The 22,427-nt window shown below is 38.2% G+C and overlaps 1 protein-coding gene across 1 annotated transcript; it reads right to left on the reverse strand.

Annotated features, from left to right (window-relative positions):
* Positions 1-12,046: 12,046 nt before the first annotated feature.
* Positions 12,047-19,281, reverse strand: rpl18 (ribosomal protein L18). Its single transcript, XM_028803342.2, has 7 exons — positions 19,207-19,281; positions 18,095-18,181; positions 17,002-17,109; positions 16,657-16,755; positions 14,336-14,459; positions 12,656-12,725; positions 12,047-12,194 (listed from the first exon to the last, which is right to left on the reverse strand). Exons 1-7 carry the CDS (start codon positions 19,207-19,209, stop codon positions 12,119-12,121), a joined length of 567 nt encoding a protein of 188 aa, XP_028659175.1. The 5' UTR covers positions 19,210-19,281; the 3' UTR covers positions 12,047-12,118.
* Between the last annotated feature and the right edge of the window lie 3,146 nt (positions 19,282-22,427).

The raw sequence follows: 22,427 nt of genomic DNA on the forward strand, positions 1-22,427 counted from the left end.
CATGCTTTTTTCTTCAGCAGTGGATTCTTGTGTGGTAAGCGTGCATAGAGGCCATGGCGGTTGAGCGCATTATTTCTTGTTTTGTTTGAAGCAACTGTACCTGCCAATTCCAGGTCTTTCTGGAGCTCTCCACGAGTGGTCCTAAATGCACTTCCACTTCATTCAACTGGTGTCCTTGAGTTGAAAGCATTCTGGTGGATCTACTTTATCAATGCCTTTGAGAATTTTGAAGAACTGGATCTCCTCAGCTCAGGACTAATAAACAAGACTAATAATATATATCTTATATATAAATGTCTACGTGTGGAAGTGTGTGTGTCTTGTCTGTCCGACCTGGAAGTGCGAGGCTACAGCTCTTTTGCCAAAGTGAAACCAGTGATAAAAGAGAAACTTGCTTAGCCGCTAATACACAAGCGAGGCAATCACATTTGCAAAACAAAACTTCTGAGACAAGAGAAACTCGCTTAGCTGCTGATAGATAACGGAGGTGAGCACGTCTGCAAAACGAAACCGCCACGGAAAGAGAACCTCGCTTAGCCGCTAATGCACAACCAATGAGATTGGACAACTCTTCTGTTTATTCTTTTGAATCCTCTGTCTTGTGAGGAGCACCTGGTCGTGGCTGGTTTATGGTGAAATGATGTTCTTTCCACTTCTGGATTATGGCCCCAATGGTGCCCACTGGAACATTCATAAGTTTAGAAATATGTCTGTAACCAACGTCATCAGTATGTTTTGCAGCAATAAGGTTGTGAAGGTCTGGAGTGAGCTCTTTGCTTTTATCCATCATGAGATGCTTCTTGTGTGACACCTTGGTAATGAGAAACCTTTTTATAGGCCCTCAATTAGCACTAAACCACCTGATATTAATTTGCACTGATAGGGGGCTATCAGGATTGCTTTCTAAATACTGACAGATTTCAGCTGGGTTCTTGGCTTTCCATGCCTTTTTGCACCTCCTTTTCTTCATGTGTTCCATACTTTTTCCTGTGTCATTCCACTTTATTACACATAATTTATGGACTTATTTGTTTTGATTTCTTTGTATGTGTGGATTACTTGGGTTGTCATCAACATCTGGTTAAACTTTTACATCATAGCCCCATCTTTGTATATAATGGCTGTTCGTTTGTCTGTCCAGGATTTTAAATCACCTGTAGCTCACAAACTGTTTGACCTATTGACCTGAAATTTGGTACACATATACTACGTGACATCTACGGTCCGCTTTCGGGGTGAAGATTGACCTCCAATTTTATTCCTCGTTTTATTTTTATTTTATTGTAGAATCAACTCTCGTCAGTGGCCAGCAGGGCGGCCGTGTGGCGCATGTGTACGAGTGCCGTTCTCATCCCTAAAAAGTTACATCAGCTCAGTTTTCTTCACCAAAATGTGTGATTTATAGTGAAAAACTGAGGTTACATTTCAACTAAAGGAATGGCGTCTGCATTTCCAAGACAAGTTTCATTAAAACTATAATTTTGTGCTTAATGTCATTAACTGGAAATTTACTACTTCTGAGCTTGGAAAATGGAAGTGTAATTGGATGTTTAATAGACAACATTTTAAAAATGGTTAATGTGAAAGAGTTACCTTTGTGTCTGAGGCTTTAACATGAATTCATTTATTTAAAAAGGCACCACTAGCAGAGAGTTTTACTTGAATATGATATTAAATTATGGCTTCGATATGAAGGGTACAATTCTTATTTGTAAATCATCTTGAAACATAATCAAAAACAAATTAAGGTCCCTTTAACAATGATAATAAATATAAGTAAAAAACAACTCATACATGATAATATAAATAATGTTAATATATAGCCTGCAATTTTAAGATCAAAATGTGGTGAGAATTAATTTCAAATTAATTACATTTTAAATAGCAGACTTACCATTTACAAATATGAAGTACTGTTGATATTAAAAACTATAAAATAAATAAAACACATCACATTATATATCTCTATATATAATCTTCATTTGGATCTTGATCTTTGTTTGTCCACGAATGAACTAGAAGAAGCAGCACTAGATGGCAGTAGAGAGACAGCTAAAACATAGGCATTGCATTAAGAATCTCCTCCAGGCTTATACTACTGAAGACTGTAGTACTCCAGTCACACCTCAAAACACAGACATTCAAACTAAACAAATTGTTGTGCTTTAAATTAACTAATCTTTATGTATAATCTTCATTTGGATCTTGATCTTTGTTTGTCCGCGAATTCCACGCATGCGCAGACCACCTTCCAGTTTAGTACGTTGTTGTTACTCACGGATGTCAACAATGTGCCGGAATAATGAAAGGGGTGGTGGACAGTGTTACGCTGGTTAGCTCCTGAGGCCTGGTTAGAGAATGAGATTGCCGAAGATAAAAGGTACGTGCCTACGTAACATATGAATGAAAGAAAGACAGTGAGTAAAATGAATGACAACGTAACAGCACGTTCCGGAAATTATTATTGTTACGTTGTAGCCGGCGAGTGCTGCGCCTCTCACAGTTGTACCGTGGCTTGCTCACATGTCAGTGAAGTGATCCCTATTTATGCTTTAAACAGCCTGGATACCTATGTGTCTCCATTTTATAACCATTGCTCCGTGTATATTGCCTTACTCTTTGGATTGCCATAAAGCAACCTGCGAGATTGGAGAAAGGTTGAGAAGAGATCGTGAGAGGGAACGACAGCGTCGTGAAAACGAGACGGACTGTGAACGGAGAGAAGCAGAAATGCTCCTCCACCACCACATAATTACTATTCGGACAGTGATTCCGAGTAGGCCGTTCCTATCGAATCAATGTCCAAGGGTTTTGTTTTGTAATTTTTTTTCCCTTATAAAAAATCATAATGCTGTGCGACGAAGAGCCCAGTTCACGACTGGTAGCCACGTTTAAACAGGGAGCCCTTCACAGACAACTTTAACACGCGCAACGTAGTTGGGCGCACATGGCTAGTCTTTATATATAATACACTACTGCAGCTGTTTGTTTGTCTGTCCAGGATTTTAAATCATTGGTAGCTTACAAACTGTTTGAACGATTGATTTGAAATTTGGTACACATATACTACTTGACGTCTACTACCGTCTTTTTCCGAAAATAAGACACTGTCTTACTTTCTTTTTTGGTCCAAAATACGCACTAGGGCTTATTTTCGGGGGAGGACAAAAATAAAAGTATATTTATATATTTTTATTTAATATTTATTTATTTTACACAGAATACAGAAATTAAAATTTATTCAATTACAGTCATGTCATCTTCTTCTGGAACATCGTCATAAATCAAATTCTGAATTCTGTTCTGATTTTCCTCCAAATCCATTTCCTGTTGAATCATTGGCCCGAATCTCTCATGTCTTGCAATATAGCTATCGTTAAATGAATACTTCTTGTCTAAGTAGCCTGTTCGTAGTGCATTGGAAACACAACTATCAGTTATTTTGTCCCATGAATTTTGTACCCAATTCACAACTTCCTGTAAGGCTGGTTTTACAAAAAAAATAAAATGACGTATGAGGAAATAATCAGACTTACAAGACTGAAATGAACAAACGTTGTATCTGCACTGTCGCTCAATGTAGACTGCTGCCTTAACGAACAATTATTTATAGTGTGCGCCAACGACGCGTTCCGTCGCATTCCGCATATGCATGCCCCCCTCCACCCCCTCCCCACCTCATTCGACCATACTCTGCGATACGCGCGACGCAGTACAACACAGCAGAGCAGAGCGGACACAATATTTATGTATTCATGCTGCCTTATGTTGTATTTTTAAGATAAATTCCAAGAATTAATTTGAAACGAACTGTAGAGGTAAACAATGAATTTCTCGGAATATTTTATTTCAAACATTTCTCTGAAATACGAGTATTAGGGAAGCTAAACATACTTAATACATCAAAAGCATTTTTTAACGAATTCTTTTTTTCACATTATTTTAACTAGGGCTTATTTTCGGGGGAGGGCTTATATTACAAAAAGTTCCGAAAATCTCGATAGGTCTTATTTTCGGGGGATGTCTTATTTTCGGAAAAAGACGGTATCTGCTTTTGGGGTGGTGATTGACCTCCAAGGTTATTCCTCTTTTTATTTTTCCATCCATCCATTATCCAACCCTCTAAATCCTAACTACAGGATCACGGGGGTCTGCTGGAGCCAATCCCAGCCAACACAGGACGCAAGGCAGGTAACAAACCCCGGGCAGGGTGCCAGCCCACCGCAGGGCACACACACACACACACACACCTACCCACACATGGGACAATTTAGAATCGCCAATGCACCTACACCTGCATGTCTTTGGACTCTGGGAGGAAACCCACGCAGACACGGGGAGAACATGCAAACTCCACGCAGGAGGACCCAGGAAGCAAATCTTTTTATTTTTATTTTATTTAATTGTAGAATCAAACTGTGCAGCGCATGTTTACGGACGCCGTTCTCATTCCCTACCACCTTCGCCGTCACTTCCCCTACCTCTTCATATCTTAAATTATTCTTGAGGCAGATTGAAGACTGAAGTGCCAGCTTAAGTGAAAAATTAAGGAAAACGTACTAAGTAATCAGTTTTAACGTGAAAAGATGTCGACGAAAGAAGAAAAGAAGCGGACCACTTGGGTGGAGAAAAGAAGAGCTGCTCAGTCTGAAAACTAGGAATGTTCAAGTCAAGTGTACACACTGCATGTTATCGTGCAGTACGCCGTTACTGGTTAGAAATATATTTACTGAGATAAACATTGACGCATTCAACACTTATTTTCTCCACTGTATATAGGGATCTGAATCATATCAAATCTTTGATAGGAGAAAATTTTGTTGGTTGGACCTCTTTAAATTTTAATTAAATACCCTGCTGTAGTACCTCTGTACTTAACTCACCGGCCTGCCAGCTAGCTTACAGTGATGACTGCTCTAATATAATGACAAAATTCTATTAAATAGAAGTGTGATGATTATCCCTACCCATTATTCCTATCTTCTCTAAATTATGCAAAGAATGCAACATAACCATCCAAGTAATGCACTCTGTCACTGTTTACAGTGTAAGCGAGAGATCAGCTACAGAGATCTTTAGCATGCCAGAAGCAAAGGTGCAGGAGGAGCAGTGTTTTCCAAACTTTTTTTCTGTGATGGCACACTTTGTTGTACCCCAAAACATCCCCAAGGCACACCGTGATTCTGCCAACCAAAAAAGCATTAAATCTCTTATTGTGCTAAAATGAGTAACCCAGCCACAGGGGATGCACAAACCAGTGTGTTTCTTCATGCCGGTCCCAAGACCGGATAAATGGGGAGGGTTATGTCAGGAAGGGCATCCGGTGTAAAATTTTGCCAAATCAATATGCGGACAACAATACAAATTTCCATACTGGATCGGTCGAGCCTCAGGTTAACAACGACTGCCACCGGTACTGTTAGTGAACGGGTGCTGGCGGAAATTGGGCTACTGTTGGCCAAAGAAGAAGAAGAGGAGGGAGACGTGTCCGGAGGCAGGAGGAAAGTTGGAAAGTAAAGAGAGTGGAACGGAGGGTAGGAACTTTGAATGTTGGCAGAATGACTTGGAAGGGGAGAGAGTTAGCCGATATGATGGAGAGAAGGAAGGTTGACATATTGTGCGTGCAAGAGACTAAATGGAAGGGGAGTACGGCCAGGTGGATCAGAGGTGGATTCAAATTGTTCTATCATGGTATGGATAGGAGGAGAAATGGGGTAGGAGTTATTCTGAAGGGACAGCATGTCAAGAGTGTTTTGGAGGTGAAAAGAGTGTCAGAGAGAGTAATGATATTGAAGGTGGAAATTGGAGGTGTGATGATGAATGTTGTTAGTGCATATGCACCGGAAGTTGGGTGTGCAATGGGTGAGAAAGAAGATTTTTGGAGTGAATTGATGAATTGATGAACAGTGTAACCAAGGGACAGAAAGTGGTGATTGGAGCGGATTTCAATGGACATGTTGGTGAAGGGAACAGTGGAGACGAGGAGGTGATGGGTAGGTATGGTGTCAAGGAGAGGAATGAAGAAGATCAGAGGATAGTGGATTTTGCCAAAAGGATGGACATGGCTGTGGTGAATATGTTTTTTAAGAAGAGGGAGGAACATAGGGTGATGTACAAGAGTGCAGGAAGATGTACACAGGTAGATTACATCCTATGCAGAAGAGTTGATCTGAAGGAGATTGAAGACTGCAAAGTGGTGGCAGGGGAAAGTGTAATTAAGCAGCATAGGATGGTGGTCTGTAGGATGACGTTGGAGATCAAGAAGAGGAAGAGAGTGAGGGCAGAGCCAAGGATCAAATGGTGGAAGTTGAAAAAGGAAGACTGCAAGGTTGAGTTTAGGGAATTGGTGAGACAGGCACTGGGTGACAGTGAAGAGTTACCAGACAGCTGGGAAACTACAGCAGATGTAGTAAGGGTGACAGCAAGAAGAGTGCTTGGCATGACATCTGGAAAGAGGAAGGAGGAAAAGGAAACCTGGTGGTGGAATGATGAAATACAGGAGAGTATAAAGAGAAAGAGGTTGGCAAAGAAGAAGTGGGATAGTCAGAGAGATGCAGAAAGTAGACAAGAGTACAAGGAGATAAGGTGCAAGGTGAAGAAAAAAGTGGTGAAGGCTAAAGAAAAGGCGTATGATGAGTTGTATGAGAGGTTGGACACTAAGGAGGGAGAAAAAGACCTGTACCGGTTGGCAAGACAGAGGGACCGAGCTGGGAAAGATGTGCAGCAGGTTAGGGCGATAATGGATAAAGATGGAAATGTACTCACAAGTGAGGAGAGTGTGTTGAGCAGATGGAAAGAGTACTTTGAGAGGTTGATGAATGAAGAGAACGAGAGAGAGAAGAGGTTGCATGATGTGGAGATAGTGAATCAGGAAGTGCAATGGATTAGCAAGGAGGAAGTAGGGATAGCTATGTAGAGGATGAAGAATGGAAAGGCTATTGGTCCAGATGACATACCTGTGGAAGCATGGAGGTGTTTAGGAGAGATGGCAGTGGAGTTTTTAACCAGATTGTTTAATGGAATCTTGGAAAGTGAGAGGATGCCTGAGGAGTGGAGAAGAAGTGTACTGGTGCCGATATTTAAGAATAAAGGGGATGTGCAGGACTGCAGTAACTACAGGGGGATAAAATTGATGAGCCACAGCATGAAGTTATGGGAAAGAGTAGTGGAAGCCTGGTTAAGAAGTGAGGTGATGATTAGTGAGCAGCAGTATGGTTTCATCCCAAGAAAGAGCACCACAGATGTGATGTTTGCTCTGAGGATATTGATAGAGAAGTTTAGAGAAGGCCAGAAGGAGTTGCATTGCGTCTTTGTGGACCTGGAGAAAGCATATGACACAGTGCCTCGAGAGGAGTTGTGGTATTGTATGATGAAGTCAGGAGTGGCAGAGAAGTACGTAAGAGTTGTACAGGATATGTACGAGGGAAGTGTCACCGTGGTGAGGTCTGTGGTAGGAGTGACAGATGCATTCAAAGTGGAGGTGGGATTACAAAAGGGATCGGCTCTGAGCCATTTCTTATTTGCAATGGTGACGGACAGGTTGACAGACGAGATTAGACAGGAGTCCCTGTGGACTATGATGTTTGCTGATGACATTGTGATCTGTAGCGATAGTGGGGAGCAGGTAGAGGAGACCCTGGAGAGGTGGAGATATGCTCTAGAGAGGACAGGAATGAAGGTCAGTAGGAACAAGACAGAATACATGTGTGTGAATGAGAGGGAGGTCAGTGGAATGGTGAGGATGCAGGGAGTAGAGCTGGTGAAGGTGGATGAGTTTAAATACTTGGGATCAACAATACGGAGTAATGGGGATTGTGGAAGAGAAGTGAAAAAGAGAGTGCAGGCAGGGTGGAGTGGGTGGAGAAGAGTGTCAGGAGTGATTTGTGACAAACGGGTATTAGCAAGAGTGAAAGGGAAGGTCTACAGGACAGTAGTGAGACCGGCTATGTTATATGGGTTGGAGATGGTGGCACTGACCAGAAAGTAGGAGACACAGCTGGAGGTGGCAGAGTTAAAGACGCTAAGATTTGCATTGGGTGTGACGAGGATGGACAGGATTAGAAATGAGGACATTAGAGGGTCTGCTCAGGTTGGACAGTTGGGAGACAAAGTCAGAGAGGCGAGATTGCGTTGGTTTGGACATGTGCAGAGGAGAGATGCTGAGTATATTGCGAGAAGGATGCTAAGGATAGAGCTGCCAGGGAAGAGAAGAAGAGGAAGGCCTAAGCAAAGGTTTATGGATGTGTTGAGAGAGGACATGCAGGTGATGGGTGTAACAGAACAAGATGCACAGGACAGAAAGATATGGAAGAAGATGATCCGCTGTGGCAACCCCTAACAGGAGCAGCCGAAAGATGAAAATTGTGCTAAAGTGTTCAAAGGGGCAGGGTGGGGGCAGCAAAAAAAAGCAGCTCGGAGATTGTCATTCACAGACACTGCAGTTGCTGAACATTTTCCAGCTGCTTCATCCCTTTTCCCACTCATACAAACAGTCCTCTCTCTGCCTCACTCCACTGACCCAGGGTCAGAGGCAACTTGTATGACCACTGGCCCTCAACTGTAGGAGAGTTGCTGGCAAACAAGCACCCAGGTAGATGGACTCCCAGCATGTCTCCTGGCTGCTAAAATGCACTCTGAAAATGCGTGTCTGAAAAACAATGATCACAGAGCTGCTTTTATATCTGCTTCTCCAGGTTGTCCCATCCTCCTTGGACAGGTCTCGGCCACTTCAGGAGCATGGCTCTCAAAGGTCTGGACCCAGGGGCAGTACACTGTTATTTTCACAACACACGAGTTGAAAAACACTTGTGTAGAATATAATTATCAAGCTGTTGATGGTGATGAACAATTGACAGTATTTGTGGAGTTTCAACACGAGTTTTAATGTATACCCATATAAGAAGATTCATATTATGTAAATTAAATCAGCCTTTAGCAGTGCATTCAAAGTCGACAGTCATTTTGATTGTTTTTACTTTGACATGTGCGTCTCATATGCTATGCCAATTTGATAATACATTGGGCTTATTTTCTTATATCCTTCTTTTCAACTTACTTTTAGGAAGGCATTCACATTCAAGTTATACTTGCTCAAGTAGTATTTATTAAAAGTTCAGGTTTAACGTTATTGATGGAAGTTTAAACTATGCCATTAATTTTTTAAAAATTCCCTTGTGTTGATTGTACGTTTTGTAATTTAGTGTGTACTGACTTCTTGATTTATGTATTATTTTATAATTACGTTTTAATGTTAGATGTAATTAATTACATTTATGTGATAAATTTTTTAAAATCAAATTCCAACCCTAATAATGTATAAATAATATACATTTTATGTTTTCTTCTAGGACTTGGCAAAGGTGGTCAGGACAGGCTGCAACAGTGTATTGTCATTTAAGAGTCTGATTGATTAAGTACATGGGTTGATCAGATCGGCCGATAATGGGGCTCAATAACATAATTAAAACTGGCAGAAGTGATGTTGATCAGGTGCCAACATTTTGAGTACCCCAACAAACCAAAAAAAAACAAAAAACTGCAGGATTCAGTGTGCACACACAAACAGTGTTATCCCCAAAACTGATCTCATACAGAATGTAAACCACATTTGTTCTTAAGGAATAGATTGTGTACATTTAGTGCATAATAACTATCAGAAGTTTATTTCTAACCTTAATTAGAACATGAGTTTTTAACCATAGCTAGTACTCAGTGTTTGGGGCTCGTTTATACTTCACGCGCAGAACGCATCATGGCTGCCACACGTTCATTTGACGCGTCCTCTGAGCAAGTCCTCAGAAATTAATGCGACACGTGCGCAAGTTGCAGTACCAGCAAAAAGTTGGGGGGCGCATTGTGATCAAAGGATGGAATGTGACGTCAGAGTCTGTTTACGATCTACATGTGACAGAAAGCTGCTATGGGGATCCTCCGGGATTGACGTGCGTGCTTCGATGTTTGATGAATGGTTCAATGTGGTGAAGCAAAATGCCAACATACAGATGCATTCGTGGTGCTTTTATATTTAAGCATCACATATTCTCGATCGTAATGACACGATACATTTTAAAAGTCTCACACACCATCTTTTTTTTTTTTTTTCAACTTCACAATAGCAACGTAACGTACAGAGCTGTATTTGATCCAGAGAGAGAAAAAAAAATTAAGGACATGGTGAAAAGTATATTTTGTGATTAAAAGTGGAAATTTCAGCTTTAATTTCAAAATGTCCACTTTAACCTCGCAGTTTACTTTATCATTAAAGCAGACCATCATAAACATCATCCCAGTTTTTAATCGCTACGATCTTCTTGGATGTCCTCCTGACCTGACAACAGCGGCAGGAAGCAATTGATCACCACACAGAACACATTAAATGTATGATATTCCAACTCTCTGCAAATTTAGAATCTTTAGATTTATACTTGATATCACTTTCATGATGAAATGCATTAATGTATGTTACATTTTACAGATAAATCAGTTTCGTTTAAATAATGAAAAGTTAATAATTACACACATGCGGGCGACACGGTGGCAGAGCGGTAGCGCTGCTGTCTCACGGAGTCACGTCGCTGGTATTCTCTGTCTGGAGCTTGCATGTTTTCCCGCTGGGTTTCCACAATGTGCTCCGGTTTCCTTCCAAAGATATGCAGATTTGGGGTTGCTAAAATGACTCCAGTGTATGTGTGTGCTTGTATTCACCTTGCGATGAGCTGAGGCCCCGTCTAGGGATTTTTTCTGTCTCGTGCCCAATGCTTGCTGGAATGGACACATCCCTGGATTGATGGATTTAATCATTAAACATCCTTTTCAGAGATATTGCAGTAAGGTGTCATCAGAATTTAATGGGTGTTCCATGAAATTCACAACACAGAGAAGCCAAACCTGCTCTCACCGTGATATCATCTCACACTGCCACCTGGTGGATTCCTTCAGATTTAAGTAAAGTACGCGCACAAGTATAAACAGTAAAATGCTTGTGTAGCATGAGCGTCCGCTGCAGCATGCATCGCGTTAAGTATAAACCCGGCCTTAGTCTTTTTACACAACACTAATCCTACTCTTCCATTTCAAAACCATTACACTGCACATAATGAACATAAATACTTCAACTGTATGTGACTTTGACCTTTGCATTCTTCTAAATAAGAAAATGTTGCATAGAGAATGCAGTTCTGTGGCTGTAGTCTGTGTTGGCGTATCCCAAGCAGGTTTTGTAAATGAAGTGAATGCGCTACACATATATATGTATTTGCCCTCATTATTTTTTGTTAAAGTTGGAAACATGTTTACAAGTACAGCACCTTATATTTAACCATTACAACGTTTGCATTGTAGAACAAATGTTTTACCTTGTAAATACATATTTGTGCGTGTTTACAAATGGCTGACAAAACTAAAATCTGGCATTATTGCTCAAAAGATGACGTTGGCACTATCAAGTGTGTCAGGAGAACGTGGGTTGAAGTTCAAGTTAATCAAAAAACAAATTCCAAAATAGGTAAATAAAACTGACAGTGAAATGAAAATGGTAGATAACATTTTCAAAAACACTTTATACACTGAAAAGAGCTTCAGTTTTTTTTAAAACTAATATTTTAAAAGATATAAAATGTAAACACATTGAATGTTTGTGTATTTATCTTGAGAAGTTCTTAACTTTAATAAGACAAAATGATTAGCAATTGGCATTTTATAGGCTGAATGGCTTCTCATTAAAAGATTTTAATTTTCAGGTGGCTTTTTATTTGGTGTCAGTTTAAAATAAAACAAAACTCCTGCCCGAGAACCTCATACTTTACCTGCACACTTGCACTATGAAAACAATAATCTAATATAAACTAATTATATGTCTATGCTCAAATTAAATTTGTATTGTTAGTATGGCTGATTTAGCAAAAAAGAACTGCCGACAATGCTAGATGCTTCTGAAATGCTAAATTACTGATTTACTAGTACATATTACATGCATACCATTTGTAAACACCACAATCCAACATACAATTTTCCCTCTGAAATATAAAAACAACAGGTACAGTCAATATAACATGCAAGACCAGCAGTCTTTATTTTCTGTACATAAACTTGACAAAAAGTAAGAACAGTCCAACAGAAATTAATTCTTGTAACCTCTGCTTGCTCTGCGGCCTCTAGCACGTTCAAACTTTCGTCCCTTTGAGCGAACATAAGGCCTGAAAAGGGGGGGAAAAATTGATCAGAATAGAAAAGCAAAGCCAATATACTGAAAATGAGAGCTAAGAATGGTTATAAACAAGGGCCATATTTAGTTTAAATGACACAGCTCCATTTGATGAAGCTTTCAGCTTTAACTAATGAAATACCATATAAAAGCTGATTTTCTAATTGTTGCAAAAATATATAGTGCTCAATGCTATTAATAGAACTGAAACTGAATACACACAAATAACTAAAACCTGTACATGCTCATAGATAACATCTCTTTGAATCTACACAAAAAAAAATTCATCCCGTTTAAAACGCAAATCCACAAAATAATAAAAGTGCAAAAACTAACCAACAGATTTCTGGATTAAGAATAAAACACATGGAATATTTTTTCTTATGGATATTTTCATGGTATCTCCAAGTCTGCTTTGCACAATTAACTTACACATAACAAAAATATACTTACTTGGTGTGGCTGTGAGGAGTGCCAGGAGCTTTGCCAAAATGCCTGTACACTTCTCTGCCCTTTCTGGGACCTAAAAAAAAAAAAAAAAATCAATCAGCAATTACTGAACCTGCTTAACCTATTAATTCATTAACGTGGGGGTCCATCAGAGCAGCAGTCCAGTTAAGGTCTCAGTTACAACAGTTTCCTATAAAACTTTTTTCACCCAACTGTAGGACTGAGCAATTAATTAAATGTTAATCTCAATTATGATTTTGGCTTGTTGCTATTATGAAAACAAAATTGAGATTTTGTTTCATAATTATGCTCGTTTGTATTATAAATCCGGCTTTCCCTTTTCCATCAGCATGCTTTCGCCCTTACCCTAAAAGTTCAAACTCCCTTCCTGTCAGGCTGTGGCATGTTTAGGTTTGAGCCAATATGATGGAAAGAGAGCCTTTGGTCACCAAATAAGGTAAACCCAGTTCAGGTGTTTGGAAACACTTTTAATTCAATGAGTGGAAGATTTGTTACATGGAGGTATCTGCATCACTTGGCACTACAACAATTTTTTTCAATCATCTGAAATTCAATCACAAAGTGGTCTACGACCAAACAATGGAGGAACCAAAAAAAGTCATTAAAGACACTTTTTATAATGCAACCACATGTCCCAACCCAACCAGTTCTTCAAGACAAATAAATAAATTCTGCGGAAGACATGAACCTAATTAGCACTGACATCAATCAGGATTCAAGAAACTCTTAAAAAAATGTGGACAAATATGTGATGCCATCACGACACCATTTCACCAGAGTTGCACTGTCTGCCCTATATAATATCGTGAGGACATTGTAAATAAAGCTGAATAATTTGCCACTACAAGAGTCACATGGTCAAGTCACACCACAAAGCCTTACATCGGTATTACAATTCATTACTTTGACAAATGTTTACAGTTCAAGGAAATTTGTTAAAAAGACAACTTTTAAAAAGTTCAATAAATGCCTATTTCTAAAAACAATACTTATTATAAATATAAATTCACTGTATTACAACAGTACAAAAAATATGGACACTGATTAAATTCTTACTAAAACCAGGCATCTACATAAAAAATCTTTCTGAAAAAATATATGCACAATTAGGATATTATTTTTTCAATATTCCAAAAACCTAAAATCCATAAATCCATCCTTTTCATAAACACAATCAAATGACCTGTGAAAATGATCAGGCACATGATTGGTAGTATTTTACCCATAAATCGGGTAAAAGAAATGTTCATAATGCATAATGTAGCTAATCAGGACTTTATTTAGAAATGTATCTCCTCACTCTTCTCTTCAGACCCAATTGCTAAACCATCACATCATCTTTCATTTGCTGCATGACTGAGATATCCTCATAGTTCTAATATGTGAACTGTGATACCATTCTAAAATAATTCTTTCCCAGAAGCTTTTCACTGTTAAATTATCAATTTGTCTCATGTCGTCTTAATAAATATTCAATCATAATCAATCAATCTGAATCTCTTTAACTTGATATCCAGTTAATAATGCATACCCTTTTCCACCCAAAGACTTGATTTAATTTACAATGCATGTTATTCAGCAAGGAACATTGACACTACACTTTGGACAACAGCACTTTAACTTCTAGATACAATGGCATATCACCAATACTTCAAGACTTACCTGACAGGAGGACAGTTCCTCTGCCCTTAGGAGATGCTAGAGCAAGCTGATCAAAGGTCATAACCTTACCACCAGCTTTCAAAATTCTGTTGCGTGCTCCACTTGTAAACCTCAGAGCGCACACCTATATGGAGAAAATTGTCATTGAAATCAATGATTCCAAAAAAAGTGATGTCTTATATGTCACTACTCAACACTCTTAAAAAAACGTTGCAAGTAGAAAAAATATGTTTAACTGTGTTTTGTAATGAAACAAAATAAATCTTAAATAAATGCTCTGGGCCATTCGAACCCAAATTAGAGAATTCTTTCATTCATTGCTTATACCAATATAGAGTTATGGCATTTCCACAATAGCAGTCCTCAAATAGTACTAAGTTTAATTTACCACCTGTATGCAGTTTTAACTCTATGTCTGCATTAGTTTTATCCAACATTTTATGACTAGACTGGCCTAGTGGGAGTAAGTGGACCCTGTACTGAATCTGAGACAAGATTGGACCCTTGTAATGGAATAAATAAGTATGAAAGTAAAGGAGTAATTCAACATCTGGCATCAGTTTGGGTACCATTTCGAGTATTGGCCTACAGTCATTATTATTATTATTCCATCCATCCATTTTCCAACCCGCTGAATCGGAACACAGGGTCTGCTGGAGCCAATCCCAGCCAACACAGGCCGCAAGGCAGGAACAAATCCCAGGGCAGTGCGCCAGCCCACCACAGGGCACACAAGCGGGCGCGCGCACGCACACACACACCCCAAGCACACACTAGGGACAATTTAGGATCGCCAATACACCTAACCTGCATGTCTTTTGACTGTGGGAGGAAACCCATGTAGACACCGGGAGAACATGCAAACTCCATGCACGGAGGACCTGGAAGTGAACCCAGGTTTCCTTACTGCGAGGCAGCAGCGCTACCACTGCGCCACCGTGCCGCCCCACACTAATTTTAATGGTAGCAGAAATACTATACTTACATGACACTTCAGGTTAAGTAATTAATTTGCTGAAGCCCCATTTCAAGGTGTGAACCAAAAGCTGACAATTTTTTAATGTCAAATTAAATATTTACTTTGGCCGTGGATAGTGTCTTTAGTAAACTTGAATCCCAAAACAGAGTCATTAAATACTGCTAATCCAATGATGCAAAAATGTTCACAATCCCCAACAAATTACCTACTTAAACATAACACCCTCAACAAATGGTAGAATGTACTACTACTTGATAAACAACACCTATTGTCCATCATGTAATATTAGAGAAGGAAACAGGGTGTAGAAACTGAAACCACAATACAATCTATTATTTTAAAATTACCCTTTTCAAGTAAAAACATTTTCATATGAAGTTTTACATTGTCTCGCCAACCTCAGTGCCAGTAAAAAATCTTTGCATTAAAGGTGTCATTTTATATACTTCCAGGTTTCATTAATGCTGATGTATGAAAGATCTTTTGAAGAGAAATCTTGTTACTCCTGCTTTAATGTGCACTGAGGAACCAAGCTAATTCAATTGCTTTCTCTCCTCCAACAGCCAATTACTACCTCCTCGCCAACTACATATAGCCTTATTTCAGAATGACGGCCCTCACTGCTGCAGATGGACAAGAATCAAATGCCAAACTTGCAAATACATTCCTATTCCCTTCTTGATGCTTTCTCATGATTCCCATTTTTAAAAACTACCTTAGCCAAATAGGCATTAGCAACAAGTTTTACTTCAGTTGTTATATTTGTTATTCCTTTAAGCCTCAGAAATCCAATCTTCACCACAGTGAAGGTCTGACAGGGATAACGCTCATCATAGGCTTAGGATGAAATCAAACTTGAAGATACAAATATAGCCTTTACTATATTAAACTAGATGCTTGGCCAGAAAGAAATTAACTGACAAAGTCAAGACAGTGCCATGGGACACTAGATATAGGCTTAAGAGCAAAAGCTGTTTCTAACATATTATAAATTGCATATTTAAATTTATGCAATGAGACATTTCTCATATTAAAAGCATCATAGGCAATCAGCCTGGAGAGATTAACCGTGAATGTGCAAGATATATGTCATTTTTAAAAATTGAGAATTGGTTTGGCAAGTTTAAAATGAACAGAAGGGATGTCCAACAAAACAGGTGAGAAATGTCTAATCAATGCTATCAGAATATTGTTAAGAATAGATTCTTACTTTAAAAGTAAATGAAAACAATTAATATAGAACTACACCATTTGTTGCTTTATACTTTCACTGTCCACAGCTCCTAAATTAGAACATACTATGGCCCATCATATAACCTTCAAACTGGTGGCTTGGACTTGCCTTGAGCTTTGGGACAGCCTGAAGGCGCACATCATCCGTGACAGTTCCAACAACAACAGCTATCTTGCCTTCACGTCCATCAAGCTTCATTTTAGAAATCTGGAGAAGTTACAGAGTAAGATGAAGAAAGATAGGTTAAATGCAAATTTACAGAAAAAGACCGATTGGAAGATACTTTAAGAAGCTATCAAATTTTCAAAATAAAACTACCAGAAATGAAAGAGCCTCAGATACCAAATTACTTCAACAATTACTCTGACAGGGATAACTGTCATCATTGACTCAAAATTGCACTGACAGAATGTTTCTGAAGAGTAGGAAGCAAAAGCACTTTCATTAACTTACCAAGCGGGACAAAGACAAAGGAGGTCGATTGCTGCGGCTCATAAACAGGCGCTTCAGGACAACCTTGTTGAAGTTAGAATTGGAGCGACGAGCCAAGAACCGATAGAGCTGCAAGAAGAAAATGTAGCGTTTGAACTCCAAACATAAACAAACACTGTAACACACTGCTACTGATAATGATGACCAAAGACTGGGCAAGCAAAATATTACTTTTAACTGCTCTAAATCCCATGCCTCAGCAAACCATAGTCTTCACCATTTTCAAGGTCAGACAGGGATAACAATCATCATAGGCTTATAGGAGGAAGTCAAACTGCAGAATACATATTTCCATATTAATAAACAAACAGAATGCCTGGCTGATAAATGCTGACAGAGAAAAGTTAATAGAATGAGAAACTAGAAGACTCGACAGCCAAAAGCTTTGCTAAACCAACTGTTTCTTTTCCTATTCAGTTGCCCTTTAGCATTCAAAGCTACAAATACATCACTTTTTCTGAGTGTTCTGTAACATTGGCATACTGAATTAACAGTTTTAGATTACTGGAGAAAGTGGAAAAATGCATTTGTTTCTGTAAGTAAAATATGCTTGACACATTTTTACATATTTAGGTCTTCTACAAAACACAATAAAATATATTTTGCAAATAATAAAAAGACAACTTTAAATTACTATTTATTCTATTGCATTTAATTGCATTAACGCACACTTCAAGCACCCATAAAAAATGTTAGTCAGAAAATTGCAAATAAATTTTCATAAGCAGCAGCAATGTTTCAATAAACCATAAAATATTTTGTCTCTCATCCCTTGTCAAGCAGTCAATTCACATGCCATCTTAATAAATTTTTAAAATGTTATGTAATGACAAAAATGACAACTATTACTTAATACAATGTTTTTGACACAGCTCACATGGACCCCATCGGTCTTGTAATGATTATCACACCCTTTTACAGAAAACTTTTAAAATCCAAAAACTAACACAGAAAAACTAAATTGAAAAGGAAGCATGGAAAAAATTAGGGTCATATTAACATAAAAAAAATCACAACAAATCAAAACAAGAATTTTAGAATAAATGCAACGTACCTTGACCAGGAGCCGGAGGTAGATATCCTGGCTCTTCGGCTCCTTCCTGTGGACCTTCCTGTCCTTGTTGTGTCTGATATCCACTCCCTATGTCAATCAGAAATAGAAATAAAGCAAAGCACATATAAGCTATGCATGAAAAACACCGAGGGCACGCAACAAATGTCTTAAGTAGATAACGGACACATACGGAACGAACGATTGCAAATTAAGAGCCTCGTTTATAAAAGCCACCGGCCTTCGGACACCACTAATCAAGATGTTTATATAGCGCCTTTCAAAAGGGTCCACAATCAAACTTTACAAAAGTTTTAAACAATGCACGCGGACTTAGAATGGGTAATCTATAGAGATAATAGGCCGTTATCAGTTCAGTTAGGATATTAGAGTTCCATATTACTGGTACGAAATTTAATGCCGCACATTGAGCACACGCTCAGAACACACTGTCGTGTAAATATTTTTAAAGCATTCATACATTTTACAAAGAACGCTTAAATCTTTAGATTACACGAGTGTGTCAGTGACGGCATACATAACATGTAAGCTAGACGGAGTTTTCTTTTTCTAAAATGAGGACGAAGGCCCAAAATAACAACATAACGTGTATATAATATATTGCTATGCAGTTTCTCCAAATAAACGATGTGTATCATTAATGGGTGTTCCCAAACCATTTACAGCTTTAAATGTTAATATACAGAAAAGATGAATACAACTTTGGCTTGTTTTAATTGAATTCGAAAACGTCACGCACATTCCTAACACCCAATGTTCATATTTATACATGGGTTATCACGTTTATTTATACGTGCTAGCAGTATAACCGTCTTCAGAAATAGTAGTAGTTTTTACTACAGCACATGACCGATATGCTGTTAACATTAATACAAATGACTACAGTACAGCCTCGATTAAACGGGCCACGTCCATTCAGTCATATAAAGCAGCTTAATTCATCACAAATATACAATCTGTGGGGATAATTCCAAAACACAACGATTATATGCGACGCTATCGCTACCGCAGCAGAATACTGGACAAGGGTATTAGAACATAAAACAGATGCAAACGGATTTTAAAAAGTAAGCACATCTTCACAGCCTACCCACCATCTTGGACTCCGGGCGAAAAGGGGAGCCGGAAGAACTCTTTCTCGCGATATTTCCTCGTAAAGGCGGAGCAAAAAAAAAATTACTACACGTGACACAATAACAGAATTTTAATTGGTTGACAACTTTAAGCCATCTTTTATAAGAATGTTAAGTCGTGTCATAGTAGTTTGGTTAAAATGCCGCCTGTTGTAAGTGAGATTGTTCGTACGTCGACAATGTGTGTATAAATTGTATATTACATTTTAAAATGATTAGATATATAATGATATTGTCATGTAGTATATATAAGTTGTAGCGTGAGTATAAAAACGTATCAATCCTTTCTTTAAAATGTACAGTATATCTTCATTGTAAGGCACATATTTATATCAGTAACCCGTATTATCTAAATGAAAATAAAATTGTAAAACATTGTGAAAAATAATATTGCAACTTATTTGGATCAACGGACATCACCTTACAATTGCATTTGTAAACTTTCTGGTCTATTCAAAGACCTTACAGATCACAAGAGGTTAAACGAATTAGCTCCTATTTATGATCAGTTGTGGTGATTTATGTGTTCAAAATAGCAGTTATTGCTTCTAGAGGATTCTACTGGTTGCAAATGCATTTCAAAACAAAAAGGCCAATCTGAGTAAAAAGGGTCTTTTAAAAAGAGATGCAATTGTGAAAAGGCAGAAGTCAGGAGATGAGTATAAAAACATTTTAAAGACTTAAAGCATCCCATGGAGCACAGTCAAGGAGGCCATTATTAAGAAGTGGAAGGTATATAACACCACCTAGATTGTTGCCTAGATCAGGCCGTCCCACCAGACTGGATAACCCAGCAAGGAGGAGACGGATTAGACTGGCAACCAAATGGAGTCTTTACGGTTAAGACTGGTCAGTGTGTACACAAGACAACAATATTAGAAATGATCTACAAATGCAGCACATATAGGAGGGTAGCAAGGGAAAATGCTTTATCAGTCTCTTTTATGAAAGAGCACCTTAAACATTCTGTTTTTGGCCAAAATGTAAAAAATAGGGCAAAACCCCAATACATTATACTATTAAAAATATACTATTACCACATTAATGCATGGTGTGGGCAGTATCCTGTTGTGAGGATATTTTTCTTTGAATGGGACTGGGGCACTTGTCATGATAGAAGGGAAGATTGAAATAGAGAAAATAGTTCACACCTTCCAACATTACAGTAACAATGACTCATGGCATGATCTCAGGGCACAACACCAAAGCAACCATAAAGTGGCTGAGGAACAGGAAGGGGAATGTCCTTGCGTGGTCTAGGATAGGCCCCAGTATAAAATCTTATCAAAAATCATTGGAGTCAATGGTCACCATACATTTTGACTGAGCCTGAACAATTCTATAAAGAGGAATGTGCATATATCCCTCCCTTTAAGTGTACAGACTTGATACAGATGTATCCAAATATTCTTATTTTTAAGAAATATTAGTATTTCCTCATAGATAGATAGATAGATAGATAGATAGATAGATAGATAGATAGATAGATAGATAGATAAGAACTTTATTTATCCCGAGGGAAATTCTTTTGTCATATACATACTCAGTGCAACAAGAGGAATAAAGATAAGGTAGTAAAGAGTTAAAAGATCAGTAGTAATAGTGCAAACAGAATAACAAAATAACTCTAAACAAAGTAACAAATAACTATAACTAATAGTTTGTATTATAACTATATAACTAATTTGTGCAAAGCAACAAACAACTATAACTAAAACTATAACAGATATAATAAAACAACAGATTATTAGTGCAAGTGGTTATGAAAAGTGACTTAGTGTTTGTGCCATGAATAAATGAGATAGCAGCATGTGATGATGGGATTAAACAAACATTCAGTAACATACAGATGAGTACATAAAAAAACCGAATGAGACCTAATGACAAAAATTCTGAAAAAAATTCCACGATACATTCCATATTCTTTTTTTTCTATTCCTATTCCTATTAACATGCCACCTGTTGCCAGTGTACATTATTTTTCCTTTTTTCCCCCAAACATTTCTATTTAATTCCTAGTAAAATATTCCTTAGTTTTGATATGCAGACTTGGCAGAGATGTTTCCAACCAAATTCAAGACTGTAAATCAAGCAAAAGGTGCTTCCACCAATTACTATTTTAAAAGGCAGTGTTCTCTTATCCATCCCAGTTATTCTGCTCATTTTATTTCTCCAGAAATGTTCCTTTCTTTTTTCACTTGGATAGTGCAAGATACTATTTTTAAATTAAAGTGGAAAAACATATAAATACAAGGGGAAGTCAAGCTAAAGTTAGAAAATGGGATTTATTAGAAAATGGAACGAACCTTAACAAAACCGATAACGTAATTTCTCAATGTAGTCTCCACCCTTCTAATTGCACTTGTGCCACCTGCCTGGCAGTGCCTGGATTCCAGCAGAATAAAAGTTTTTGTCTTGTCCTTGCAACCACTCGTACACCTGAGTTATTGTCGAACACTACATGGCTAGGGGTACTACAGTCACTAGCGTAAGTTACTGTGACTTGCTGGAGGCCAATGTGAGGCCTGCTATTTGATCCAAGCAGCGGGGACTGATGTCTCAAAGAGTCCTTTTGCTGAAAGACAATGAACACACTACTAAGAACACCAAGGCTTGTCTGGAGAAACTGAACTTTGAGGTACTGCCACGTTCTCCTTATTTGTTAGATTTGGCACCATATGATTTCAACCTCAATTCAAGACAGATGACGATATGAAGAAAGCGGTGCATGAGTGGTTGTGAGGACAAGACAAAACAAGTGCACTCAAGATAAAACGAAATGGAAAACATCAAAGGTCCATGGAGCAGGTACTGTATATACCAGTCATTCTTAGAAAAGCTTGATCAAACCTTTAATGATATTGGTCATTAAATTATGTTTTACAAACCTGATGTACAATGGAATCCAAGTACAAATAATGTAACATAAAAGATTGTTCATGTCTTTAGCATTTTAGATGAGAGTATGAACTTAACAGGAACTAAAACACATCGGTTACATGTGAATATTTATAATGTATTATTCTTTTTGGTCTTACATCTTTTATTATTCAATTTCTGCATATGTGACCAAATTCAGTACTCATTCAGGGATAATAAAGCTTACCTTTACCTTGAAATAAAATGGCTACTGGAAGAGTAGGCTGGAGAGCAGAGGTGTCAACAGATGACAGATCCATGGA

The sequence above is a fragment of the Erpetoichthys calabaricus genome, chromosome 16 (genome assembly GCF_900747795.2).
Source record: "Erpetoichthys calabaricus chromosome 16, fErpCal1.3, whole genome shotgun sequence".
NCBI classification, from domain to species: Eukaryota; Metazoa; Chordata; class Cladistia; order Polypteriformes; family Polypteridae; genus Erpetoichthys; species Erpetoichthys calabaricus.